This window comes from Vipera ursinii (assembly GCF_947247035.1).
Source record: "Vipera ursinii genome assembly, chromosome: 1".
Classification (NCBI taxonomy): Eukaryota; Metazoa; Chordata; class Lepidosauria; order Squamata; family Viperidae; genus Vipera; species Vipera ursinii.
This window is the reverse complement of record NC_139512.1, coordinates 135,357,490-135,371,833: the sequence shown is the minus strand read 5'-3', so window position 1 is coordinate 135,371,833 and position 14,344 is coordinate 135,357,490. Positions and strand designations below refer to the sequence as shown.

The 14,344-nt window shown below is 39.0% G+C and overlaps 1 protein-coding gene across 1 annotated transcript in view; it reads left to right on the top strand.

The window, feature by feature from the left end:
- Nucleotides 1-12,300: 12,300 nt before the first annotated feature.
- NCKAP5 (NCK associated protein 5) overlaps nt 12,301-14,344 on the top strand; it is a 649,941-nt gene continuing 647,897 nt past the window's right edge. Inside the window, exon 1 of the mRNA XM_083350693.1 lies at nt 12,301-12,387. Within this exon, the coding sequence (XP_083206819.1) occupies nt 12,319-12,387 (69 nt within the window). The 5' untranslated portion in view covers nt 12,301-12,318. The remainder of the gene's footprint in view (nt 12,388-14,344) is intronic.

Below are 14,344 nucleotides of genomic sequence, written 5' to 3'. Positions count from 1 at the left end.
CTGATGGACAGGGGTTTCCTCTCTTGCTTGAGCTTTCTGAGTAGAGACTGAAGATGGTTGGAGACCTGCTGGAGATGGTTGGCTTCCACTGGATGATCCACAATGGCTCCTTTGATTCTAAAGAGAATCAAAAATATTTCCGTGCCATGGAAAATCCTTATGTGTATTTAAAGGTTGCACATTGAAAATGCTACAAATAGACAGCTGCTGGTTGTTTTAAAATGAAGGTGTTTGGTTTCTTTGGTTTGATGCCCTAATTATATAAGGGCAGGAATTGGGTATGTCTAGTCTAGAGGTCTGCAACCTTGACAACTTTAAGACTTGTGGACTTCAGCTCCCAGAATTCCTCAGCCAGCATAGCTGGTTTAGGAATTCTGGGAGCTGAAGTCCACAAGTCTTAAAGTTGTCAAGGTTGCAGCCCCCTGGTCTAGTCCAATGAAAGGGAGGAGTGGGGTGTGTGTGACATGAGAGCAGTCTTCCAATATCTCAGGGGTTGCCACAAAGAAGAGGGAGTCAAGCTATTCTCCAAAGCACCTGAAGGCAGGACAAGAAGCAACGGATGGAAACTAATCAAGGAGAGAAGCAACCTGGTACTAAGGAAAAATTTCCTGACAATCAGAACAATTAACCAATGGAATGGCTTGCCTTCAGGGGTTGTGGGTGCTCCATCACTGGAGGTTTTCATGAAGAGATTGGACAACCATCTGTCTGAAATGGTATAGGGTCTCTGACTAGAGCAGGGGGTTGGACCAGAAGACCAATTCTGTTGTTCTATAAGATAGCTAAACTGATTTTTAAAAGACTTCCTGCCATCCACCCTATGCCCATGGCACCATAAGCATCACAAGTGTGTCTTTTCAAAGACAGGATCTCTAAACTGTGAGACAGCTCTGAATTCAATTGTGTTGTAGATTTCAGTTTGGCCATTCAACATTTGTTTCAAAAAGTAGGTAAGCAGACAACTTTCCATATTCATCACACACACACACACACACACACACACAGAGAGAGAGAGAGAGAGGGAGGGAGGGAGGGAGGGAGGGAGGGAGAGAGAGAGAGAGAGAGAGAGAGAGAGAGAGACCCTCATTTTTTAAAATGAGTTTGCTTCCTGTCCTGGAGTAAATCTGCTCACACTAAGTCCTTTTAAAAGACACTTTTGCTGGTAGAATTTGGAGGTGAGTATTGCCACCAGAGGGCCACGTTAAGCTGAATAATATGGCAATAGGTAATTTAAATAAATATTTACCTTTATAAGCATTTTAAAGGACAGGATTTGTACCGGGTATTTGATGGCTTTGATTTTTTAAAAAAAAAAGAAAAATAGGAAACCAGTATTATTTGTAGTTAATGTGGAAATGTTTTCATTGAACTAAATTAGAACAAAATTTGTAATTTAACAAAAAAACAAGGAAAGGAATTCCCAAGTATAATCTTTCTGTGAATAACTGCTTTATCCAATCAATAAAGGACTACATAGGTAGATCCTCAACATAAAATCATTCATTTAGTGACAATGGCTCTAAAAAAAGTGTCTTATGACTGGTTCTCAACTTTTGGTCACAGGTTCAAAATTCAGATGCTTGGCCATTGACTCATGACAGTTGCAGTGTCCCAGGATCTTGTGATCCTTTTTTTTGTGACCTTCTGGCAAGGAAAGCTAGTGGGGAAGCCAGGTTCACTTAACAACCATGTGATTCACTTAACAACTATGGTGAGAAAGGTTAGAAAATGGGGCAAAACTCACTTAACACCAGTCTGGCTTGGCAATAAAAAAAAATGGGTTCAATTGTGGTTGTAAGTCAAGGACTACCTGTATAGATAGGCATATTTGGGGGGGGGGGGGAAAGTGATAAGAGCCTTGGTGGAGCAGTGGGCTAATGCCTCCTTAAGTAACACCAGCTGCCTGCAATTATTGCAGGTTCGCATCCCACCAGGCTCAAGGTTGACTCAGCCTTCCATCCTTCCGAGGTAGGTAAAATGAGGACCCAGATTGTTGGGGGCAATTAAGCTGACTTTGTAATAATGCCGCTTGGGGTGTGTGTGAAAGCCCTAATAAGCAGGCATATACATAGAATGAAGGCTACTGCTAAGCTTGTAAGCCGCCCTGAGTCTTCGGAGAAGGGCGGGATATAAATGGAATTAAAATAAATAAATAAAATAAAATTACTAGCTGAACTTAGCTGAACTTTTTAGATTAGAAGCCTATGTCAACAGTAAACAACGAAGGACAAAGAAAAGCATTACCTTTTATGATTCACGTACTTTTAATGGATGTGAATCGTATACACAGGGCCTAGCGATACTGATTCTGTTGGTACTCCGGAATTTTTTCAGTAAAGAGTTAACCTAAAACGCTGGCTTTTTCTGAAAGTGATCTGTTTATACTTCACGCTATATGCACATTTTACTGCTTGCTTGTAAAGGGTCATTTATTACCCACCCACAATTGTTTGTCCTTTGAACAGATGCTAAAGGAATCATCCTTAAGGGGTGACTTCTCCATAGAACCTAATTACATCTGGCACAAAAGATTAACAGATGTTATAATTGTCTTTATGTTATGATGAAACGGTTTTCTGCATGATTTGGTTTCCGCTCTTTCACCTGGCAACACTGTTCCTGGCATGAACAGCTACATGGATAATGAACACGGCACTTCAATTTGTTTACAGTGATTGTTATCTGATTCACAATTTCCTTCTCATTGTATTAGCTAAGTGTTAGCATAGTTTATGTATTTGCAAACACAATGGCTATAAAATGCACCTATAATTGCCTACTTAGCTTTCTCCCCTCTGCACTTAAGAAGACATTATTGCTTCTGATGTACTTGCAGAAGAGAGAGACGTATTACTTATAAAACTGTTTGCATAGATTGAAAATCAGGTGTGAAACCAAGGAAAAAGTAATTCAGGAGTTCCATTTTAGCAGGAAACAGACAACGTCCATCTATTTGTTACCTTAGCCAGATGTGGCCTCTTATTAGATAGATAAAGCACCAATAGTACGTGATAGATGTTGGAAAGCAGAAGATATTAGAAAGACATTCCTTCTGGTCTTTCAAGCATTTTCTCTTTGCCTCTCCTATCTCGGCAACTGGGCCGCTGCCATCATCAGCATCCAAGAACTTGTCTGCACTGTTGAGCTGAAATGCTTTCCACCCATCCTTGAGCTGGCAAGGACCTATATCGGCATGAAAGTTGCTGTCATCATTCTCACCTCTGTTCCCAGCCCCACCCACCCACTCCATGTAATGGGTGAAAAAAGCTGATAAATAATATACAGTACCTGTTGTGAATATCCTTGGAGACTGTGGGAATAAGGGAGAAACATAATATTAATCCAGCACAGTTAGGGATGGTTTAAAACTGGTCCAGTCTGGTGTAGTGGTTAAGGCATCAGGCTAAAGAATGGGAGGCAGTGAGTTCTAGTGTTACATTAGCTATGAAAATGAGCTGTGTGTCCTTGAACCAGTCAGTGTCTTTCAGACCTCGCAGTGTCGTTGTGGGGAAAATAGAAAATAGAAAATAAGGGGAGGAAGGAGTATTACTCATGTTATACAAACTAGATACATGGAGGAAAAATGGAGGAAGGTGGCTACCTTGATTTCTTGTTTGAGATCTTTCTAGATGCAACTTATTAATTGCTATAAGATGAAATGCTGTGTACACACACCGGGGGTGTGTGTGTCTGACAAAGCTCCTTTCATAATCTAATAGCATTAGCACTTGGATTTATATACTGCTTCACAGCCCTCTCTAAGCTGTTTACGGAGTCAGTCAATTGCCCCCAACAATCTGGGTCCTCATTTTACCAACCTCGGAAGGATGGAAGGTTGAGTCAACCTTGAACTGGTCAGGATCGAACTGCCGAACTGCTGGCAGCCAGCAGTCAGCAGAAGTAGTCTGCAGTACTGCATTCTAACCACTGAGCCAACCAGGGTTCTGATCACAACCATTGAACTCTTTTTCTGTTATTATATGAGCTGGTGTCACTTGAATATTCAAAAATCCTTTGGAGTCTTTGGAATGGGCAACATTCAGCATTGTGCAGAAATAAATAAATAACATGGATCACTTTCAGTCTGCATATTAAATTTCAGCCCTCTGTAGAGTCCAGAGATAAAGTTCATCGAGTCTACAGCTGACCTGTTCTAAGTTTGCAACTATATAATGTATCCCATTACTTTGAATCAGTGGGATTCACTTCTGAATACGTGCAGAGGAATATTATAGCTTGCTATACTTCTCCTTTTAATTCTAACTTTAGGAAAAAAAAAATCCCAGTCCTTTGGCATCAAAAACATTCCAAGAGTATGTTTCCATCAAGAATCAACACAAATTATTTATCATCTGATCGATACACAATTCCAACTTGTTTTTGTCTTCTGCAGTGAACCTTAATTGTACAGACCTATGATTGTAGTTGAATGTATGTTGCTATGTTGTCCAGCAAACTGTTACTCATAATTGGAATTCAATCCATAATAAAGTTTGATTGGTTACTCACATAGATTTTCCTTATGACTTCGATAGCATTCAGCAATGTTGTGCAAACTTCAGGATTTCTGAAACTATGTTCAACATCAACAGATATCTTGGCAATACATAGGATAAAACTGCATACTGAGTGTGATTGGGAACTTCTTAGCATTTATCAAATTATTGATATATCTGTTGTAGAGAAAACTCTTGTGATTCTCAGTGAAGGAAAACTATAAATGAGCATATTATATACCTGAAACAAGATCTGACAATGCCCAAGTTGTCTTTGATATGCACATTTTTACTACATATATCCAACCTTTTGGGGGGTAACTGTGAATCAGTGAAATATAGCTTGAAGTTTCCTACCTTTGTTACTGTAAGCATCAGAATAGGATAGTTTCATCAATAAAATTATATTACCCTTTAATCAATTCAGAAAATCACCTTTTAGCAACATTTCAGGATGTGTCACTAGTGTTTTCTACACTAAACACAAAATAAAGTTAATGGTGGCCTTTTCGGTTTATGAAATGGAAAGTCTCGTGTATTGGGGTTTTACAACATAGTGACCTTCTACCTATTTCAAACTGAAATCAAGATTCTTCTGAATGGCCTTGAAATATATGGTAGGGAGATAAGGGGAGTTATATATAAGAAATAACTTTATCTCTACAGAAATAGAGCACAACAATGACGAAAACTGTAAACTTGAATGCATTTGGGTCAATATAAAAGGGGGAAAAATGACATTGCCATAGGTGTATGCTATAGGCCGCCCAACCAAGCAGAGGAAATGGATAAACTTTTTGCTAGTCAGCTAACTAAGGTATGTAAGAAGCACATCACAATAGTAATGGGGGACTTTAATTACCCTGATATCAACTGGGAGACAAACTCTGCACCAAGTGGAAGATCAAACAGATTTCTGACAAACCTAGCAGACAACTTTCTCTCCCAAAAAGTAGAGAAGGGAACTAGGGGATTAGCCATATTGGATTTAATTCTCACAGAGATGAAATGATAGAAAATGTCGAAGCCACAGGAACCTTGGGGGGAAGTGATCATGCAATATTGGAATTCAACATTATGGAAGCACAAGCAATAGAATACAGCCAGACTAGAGTCTTGGACTTTAAAAGAGCTAATTTCAATAAACTTAGAGAGACCTTGGGAAGAATTCCATGGATGAGAATCCTAAAGGGGAAAACAACTCAAGAAGCTTGGGAAATTTTGAAAAGTGAGATAATAAAGGCCCAGTCTAGTACAATACCAACAAACAAGAAAAATAACAGCTCTCAAAAGAAACCAGCATGGCTGCATAAAGAACTCTCTGATAAATTGAAAGATAAAAAGGACAAGTATAAGAATTGGAAAGAGGGACACATAACTAAGTCAGAATATCAGCAAATAGCCCGTGCCTGCAAAGATGAAGTGAGGAAAGCTAAGTCTCAAAATGAACTAAGGCTTGCAACCAAAGTCAAAAATAACAAAAAAAAGCTTCTTTCAACATATAAAAAACAAGAAAAAGTTAAGGAAATGATTGGTCTATTAGTAGGGGAAAGTGGCAAGAAGGTGACAAGCAATAGGGAGAAAGCAGAATTATTTAACTTGTTTTTTGCATCTGTCTTTACACAAAGGGAAAAAACAGTCCAACCTACCAAAACCAGTGCCATAAAAAACAGAATAGAAATGCAAGTTAAGATAGGCAAGAAAATGGTAAGTGAGCACCTGTCCAGCCTAGACGAGTTCAAATCACCAGGACCAGATGTATTACACCCCAAAGTTCTGAACGAACTGGCAGACGTGATCTCAGAACCAATGAACTATATTTTTCAAAGATCCTGGAGCACTGGGGAACTACCAGAGGACTGGAAGAAAGTTGATGTAGTTCCCATCTTCAAAAAAGGGGAAAAAAATAGATCCAGGAAACTGCAGACCTATCAGCCTGACCTCAATACCTGGGAAGATTCTGGAAAAGATAATCAAACAACAAATCAGTGAACACCTTGATGCAAACAAAGTCATCACTAAAAGTCAACATGGGTTTGTCAAAAACAGATCGTGCCAGACAAACCTTATTGCATACTTTGACCAAGTGACAAAACTAGTGGACCAGAGGAATGCTGTAGATATAATTTACTTGGACGTCAGTAAGGCATTTGATAAAGTAGATCACAACCTACTACTTGATAAGATAGAAAATTGTGGGTTAGATAGCATCACCACCAGATGGATTCGTAGCTGGCTGATAGGCCGTACTCAGTGTGTGGTCCTCAGTGGAACTGCATCTACAGTACATGGAGGGAAGTGTGTAGTGGGGTGCCCCAGGGCTCTGTTCTGGGCCCAGTGCTCTTCAATATCTTCATTAATGATTTGGATGAGGGGATAGATGGGGAACTCATCAAATTTGCAGACGACACCAAGCTGGCAGGAATAGCCAATACTCCAGAAGATAGGCTTAAAATACAGGAGGATCTGGACAGACTCAAACACTGGGCGCTATCTAACAATATGAAATTCAATGGTGAAAAAAGTAAGGTTCTACATTTAGGCAGGAAAAATCAAATGCACAGGTATAGTATAGGTGGTACCTTGTTCAATAGTAGTAACTGTGAGAGGGATCTTGGAGTCCTAGTGGACAATCACTTCAATATGAGCCATCAGTGTGCTGCAGCTGCCAAAAAAGCCAACACAGTGCTAGGCTGCATTAACAGAGGGATACAATCAAAATCAAGTGAAGTACTAATACCACTTTACAATGCTTTGGTAAGGCCACACCTGGAATACTGCATCCAGTTTTGGTCACCACAATGTAAAAAAGATGTCAAGACTCTAGAAAGGGTACAGAGAAGAGCAACAAAGATGATTAGGGGACTGGAGGATAAAACATATAGGGAACGGTTGCTGGAATTGGGTATGTGTAGTTTAACGAAGAGAAAGGGTGAGGGGTGACATGATAGCAGTGTTCCAATATCTCAGGGGCTGCCACAAAGAAGAGGGAGTCAAGTTATTCTCCAAAGCACCTGAAAGCAGGACAAGAAGCAATGGATGGAAACTAGTCAAGGAAAGAAGCAACCTAGAACTAAGGAGAAACTTCCTGACAGTTAGAACAATTAATCAGTGGAACAACCTGCCTCCAGAAGTGGTGAATGCTCCAACACTGGAGGTTTTTAAGAAGAGACTGGACAGACATTTGCCTGAAATGTTATAGGGTTTCCTGCCTGAGCAGGGGGTTGGACTAGATGACCTCCAAGGTCCCTTCCAACTTCTTCTTCTTCTTCTTCTTCTTCTTCTTCTTCTTCTTCTTCTTCTTCTTCTTCTTCTTCTGATGATGATGATGATGATGATGATGATGATGATGATGATGAATGAGATTCTGGTATATTAACAGTGATATGTGTAGCACTTTATTTATACAGACACCTGTTCATCATCAACTTTTTCATATTTGATTTTAGTTGTTGAACAGCAATCTTGTAGGAGTAGCTTATACCCACTGCTCATGTGGTCTGAATCTAATGTGCTGTTCTTTGGGTTACAGGCTAATATTCCAATTGGCAGAAGTGTGAGCTATTTAACAGCCTGCATCACCGTTACTAATAAAACAAGCCAAGTCTAGCTGGTGGCAGTATCTAAAACCAACTTTGCTAATCTTGAAAAATTAAGCAGGCTGGACCTGGCTACTCCTTGGATGGGAACTCAGGTCTTTAGGTGACACTAGAAAGCTGAAAATCCTTAGAGTAAATCCATATAGAAAGCTACTTCTATATAGTCCCTGAGAAAACTACATGGGGAGGAGAATGTGAAATTACCAAAGACAAGCTCAATTTGAAAACTACCTAATTCTGCCCACTGTCAGCAGTTCAATTATCACCAGCTCAGGGTTGACTGAGCTTTCCATTGTTCTGAGGTCAGTAAAAGGAGGACCCAGATTATTGCAGCAATATGCTGACACTGTGAACTGCTTAGAGAGGGCTGGAAAGCATAATGAAGTGGTATATAAGTCAGAGTCAGGGGTCCTCAGACTTGGCTGAGGAATTCTGGGAGTTGAAGTCCACAAGTCATAAAAGGGCCACATTTGAAAACCCCATTAAGTGCTATTGCTATTGCTTTACAACCTGTGAACTTCAACTCCTTGAATTCCTGAGCTAGCATGCCTACCCCTGCCTTAAAGCAAACCTTAATTTTCAAATATTTTCATATGAAATAGAATCATATAAATTATGACCTGAAGATGCCGGTGTATTGCTTCATGATTCTACCACTTAAAGAAAAGAATGATGTAACAGAATACTCTTGAATATTTCTATTTAAGTTGTAATGGCAAATACTATACAAGCTATGTAAAATATCTACTGCCACTGCCATAGACCATTAAAAACACTAAAGAAGTAGCAAAGTGAGAGAATAACTTGGATTATTCCATGTGTTCAGACATGATTTGATTAACTATAGTTTGTTGAATAAGCCATACTTAACACCGTCAATAACAAACAAACCTCATTGTGACTGAATGCAATCTGCAAACCTAATCAATCAAGCAAACCATTTATATTTTGTTTGCATGTGATATATAAACTAGGAATTATTCTTTATTCAGTTTCTACTGAATGAAATGCATTCAATATTAATTTTTATGTGGAAACTAAATTAATATTTAATCGGTGGCTATTTGGCCACTGATCAACCAGACTGTAAGGGAAACCTGATTACAATTTCTTTTTTCTGAAGAGAAATTAAAGTATTTATCCACATTTCCTTTCACCAAAAATATTTCCTAAAGTTACTGTTCTTATTTTCTTCCTCTCTGCCTTTTCTTTTGAAATAACCAAATGTAGATGAGGCAAGCAAAATGAGTTGATGACACAAAGTGTAGGAGAATTGTGGACTGTGAATGTGGTTCATGAGCATTTTTTAAAAATTTACATTTTCATTCATTTCCTGGCAGATGGCAGCAAGTCATCTGCAACTATGAGTATCTCTTCGAAGGGAGGAAAGTAAACCCCTCCCTGCTAGCAGCTGACTGCCTCTGGGGAAGGAAGACTTTGCTCTTATTTTACTATACATATATTTAAAGCAAACCTCTCAACCTAATATTTATACAGTTTGGGCCAGACCCATCAGTTGCTGAAAGAGAACAACCAGAGTAGACCAAGGGAAAGGAGAATCTAGTTTCCTATTGCTGCCTTTGATAAGTGCTCCCTCTAGTATATTTTACAGCATTTTAGATTCTGCATCTTTAATATAAAAATACTTCCATGTATCCCTGAGGCATATGACACTGCATTTTATAATTCCATGATGGGGACCTTTTCCTGCACATGTAATGTATCACAGAATGGCTAGTCAGGGTTGAATCTGGTGTGATCATCTTAAGAAATCCCGTTGAGATTTACCCCTTATGAGATTTACAAAATACAAACTAGATTTGTGTTTCTCAACTCAGCAACTTTAAGGTGTGTAGACTTCAACTCCCAGAATTCCCCAGCCAGCACTGAACTCCACACATCTTAAAGTTGCTGAGGTTGAAAAAACTCTAAACTAGATGAGCTCCACCTCTGTAACAGCCCCCTTTCCCTCAAAGGTGTACGCTGTCTAATGTTGATAATATTCTGTAAGCTTATATTATTCCGTCTTGACTCCTAGAGGTCCTGAGTGGGGCATTCATCCCTACCTTTAAGTTTGGGATTTTATGCTTATATCCTTTTTAATTTTCTGTATTGCTGTATGCCTAGAATTCTTTAGGATCGAGTATATCATAATCATTGCAAATAAATAAATGGAAACAAATGATACTTACATTGTTATAACTAGATTTACAACAAATAAGAAACCATTAGTGAGACTTTTCTGCAAGGGGAATTGTAACTCACTGTATACGCTCTCCTCTAATATCAGAAACGGGACTCAATGAAAATCCTAGAGTAGCTTCAGTGGTGGGATTCAAATATGTGAACAACCAGTTCTCTATTTTGGGCCTGGGCAACAAAAAATTAGCTACCGGTTCTGCCAAAGTGGTGCGAACCAGCTGAATCCTACCATTGAATACCTTTCATAAGCAAGGAGCCCTAGGTTCAAAGCCACATTCAATAGTACGTTCATTGAAGAGACTCTGAGACAATGTTAGAAACCTCCAATGCCTGAGTTGATTTGTATGGGGAATTTTATTCAAAAACTCAATTATCACTAACTTGCCTGAAGTCCTTGTCACTGTTCACTGAAACCTAATGAATTATTAATTAAAGCATCTCCTCATTAAAGTTCACATGCATCTGTTCATGTTCTTGATTCTCTGAAGTTGCACTATTTGTATGGTGGACCTCTTAAGCAAATAAGCTAGAGCTGATGGCCTGCTGAAGATGCCAACTGCTTCTGGATGTTCTGAGACATTCCTTCTCCACAGTGGAGAAGGAGAGGAATTTCACTGTGCCTAATGACTACCAGGCAAGTAGCCACTTAGAAATGAGAACCCTCAATAGTTGTTGATCTGCACATCCTTAACTCTGAATGTTATTTGTTTTGTACACTATGGTAAATGGGCTAGAGAGATCTGTGGTACTTACAGCTCTTAAATATATCAAGATGACTAAGAAGAGTGAAATATATAGACCTACTTCAGTCACATCATGTTTCCACCTTAATAATAAACTGGCAAAAAGAGAACTCAATGTATACCTAAATAACAAATTGCTCCCATATGAGACAACTCCAAAATATCTGGGGGGTCACCTTAGACAGGACCCTGTCTTTTAAAAAACATATTCAGAATATGGCTGCCAAGGTTAACAGCAGAAACAACATTCTGCAAAAACTATGCGGAACAAATTGGGGAGCTTCAGCTCCAACTCTTCGATGTGCAGCCCTTGGGCTTTGCTACTCTGTAGCGGAATACTGAGCACCTGTATGGATAAACAGCTCACATACAAGACTTATTGATGTTCAACTCAACCATACAATGAGATTAATTACTGGGTGCATAAAATCTACACCTATTCACTGGCTACCAGTTCTTAGCCACATACTTCCCCCGCACTTACGACGACAAGAAGCTCTCATTCGGGAGTATAGTAAGATCCTGCTAAACTCCTCTCTACCCATTCATGCCTATACCTCTTATCTCTTAAGATGTCGATTAAAGTCAAGAAATCCACCACTCCTCACAGCGCTTAAGCTGCTGGCCGAACATCAGAGCACTATACAAAAGTGGATGGAAGCATGGAGTAGCTATACCTCCCAAGATATTTCTGAGCATATTAATCCTAATAGTATACCTCCAGGATTTAATCTACCCCGACACATATGGGTGACATACAATAGAATTAGAACGACTCATGGGGTATGTGCTGATTCTCTGTATAAATGGGGAAAAACACCTTCAGCACAATGTGATTGCGGGGCTCCCCGACAGACTATCCAACATACAGCATAGTGAGGGAATGCACTAATAGAAGATACCCAGGAGATTTTAAGGACTTCCTCTGCGTAACAACGGCAGCTACTGACTGGATCTCCAAACTCGACATTAAACTCTGAAATGTTATTTCTCTTTTCCTCTTAGGTTTTATAATTGCTTCTTTTTTAAAAAAAATGTTTTAACTGTTCTAACTTGTAAATATGAAGTGCTTTTAATTCTGTGTGTGACCAGCCATACGCTAAATAAATAAATAGGGAGGAAGATAGATAGGGAGGTGGGGAGATAGATACACAGTCAGAGAGAGAGATGTAATATTATTTTAATAAGTTTATTTTTTATGTATATAAAACGTATTTTTATTTTCTTCCCAGTGAAAATTGCAGATACACTGTATTTCCAACAAAGAACATTATAGACATGGATAAAAAGCAGCAAACAGTAAAAAAGGAGTTTGGGAAGAGATTCTCCCTGGATAGCAGACTCATGGTGAGCATAAAAATATTTCTGTGCTTCTAGATTTGTCTGTGTGTATGTCTGTGTGTGCTAATGGCTCAGCTTTTTCAAAATTTATATAATGTTAGTAAATTAAATACATATTGACATCTTAAGTTGCATTGATTTTAGGGAGTCTAATCCTAAACTCAGCAATGTGCTACCTGTGGTGCCTCTGCCCTTAAATACTATTCCCCAAAGCATATTTTTTTAAAAAATCAAAACAATTGCTGGATGGAATATCAGATGATTACTTAATCTCATGAGATCCCATGGTAGGCCAGTATGCTATACTGAGATTGCTAAACCCATGAGATTTAGCAGCTTCACAACATCTCAGTAAATTAGTTAATTGTTTAGTTACTTTTTTAAAGACATGTTTGTTTTTAATGTTCTGTGCAAAGTTCCTAGGTAACATCTCCCACTTGAAAAATTGCTCACTCCCAGTTCATGACTCTGTTCCATCCCACTGTGCAGAGAAATTGCAAGAGATGTTTGCTGACCTACATTGAAGTAGATATTAATGCATATTGTGCAATTCAGCTGTGAATGGTGCTAATAATGATCCTCTAAATCAGCATTTCAAGAGAAAAAAAATCATGCTTTGTTCAATGACATTGTATCAACCTGCAGTAAAGAAATGAAGGGTACCTTTTTATTCATAAAGAAAGATATGGATAATCTTTGATATTGGCTGCCTTTTGCTGGCAAACTTGGGCTGGGTCATTTTATGGGAGAATGACTCTGTATATGTCAATAATGAATTTCATAGTGGAGGACAAAAGTGGAATCTAAAATCTTATTTAGTGAATTCAGTGTGTATTTTTGGTCTGCTTCACACATGATAAGGCATGTGCAGTGGACCTGTGAATAGCTTGCTGCTTTCTACTGTATATTTGCTTAGCAACAATTCTATTTGTGGGCTCCTGTGATGCTCTCTGAGTTAGCACTGATGATGTTACCTTGTTGACTAATGAAGCTTCTGCAAGAAGACAACCAAGCTTAGAAGGGACACCAGGCAACCCTACAATTCAACCCTGAGTTACAAATATTCTCTTTTATTAATTCTATTTGTGTTCAGTATCTACACCAGGGGTCTTCAAACTTGGCCCTTTTATGACTCGTGGACTTCAACTACCAGAATTCCTCAGCCAGGCACAAGTTTGAAGACCCCTGATCTACACAGAAGTTAGTCTGAATGGTCTTTGGTGTTAAGTCAGTAGTGTAGTTCTGTTGAATGCTGAAACTCCCTCACTCATTATCTAAATGAGATATATTTAAGCTATGCCTCACCCTGCAAGCATATACATGTTTCTACATTGCTGCTTAAAAGAAACATCCATTTGCACATAATCATTGTCAAACTCTGAAGCAAACAGAGAAACATCCCTTTGAGTTGTCAGCACATCCAATCTCAAGGTGTTTTCCAAAAAAGTTCACAATATTTGGGGGGGGGAATGGGAGTGGGAGAGCCCTGGGAAACTTGCCCAGTGCTTTGAGGCACACTTTTAAATTAATGGGTTCCTTAACAGACAGGAGGAAAAAATATATGCAAAATTCCTTTTAAGTCATGTCATGTGAGTGTTCTTTGGAAGAGCATTCAAGGTGGAGCTGGATGTTATCACAATGCTCCTGAGAATTGCAGCACGTTCTGACATTTTTCTTGCTCGATGTAATGGCTGGAATATGGATAACACTGTTGAATGTATTGTCAGCAGAGCAAGCTTCAGCCAAGTTAGTGGGATGCACCTGAATCTAAAGAAAGAGGAGTGGGGCAATAAGAAAACTTCGAATCCCCAGCAATCCCGCACAGCTTCCTTCATATTTGGGAAAGTGCAGCCCAGTTCTACTTGCACTGGGAATTGGTTGGCTTCCAAAAAGCAACAGTAGAGTCTTTTCCTTTAAAAAAATAAAAAATAAAAAAGTCAGTCTCTCAAGGTCAGTGTTTCAT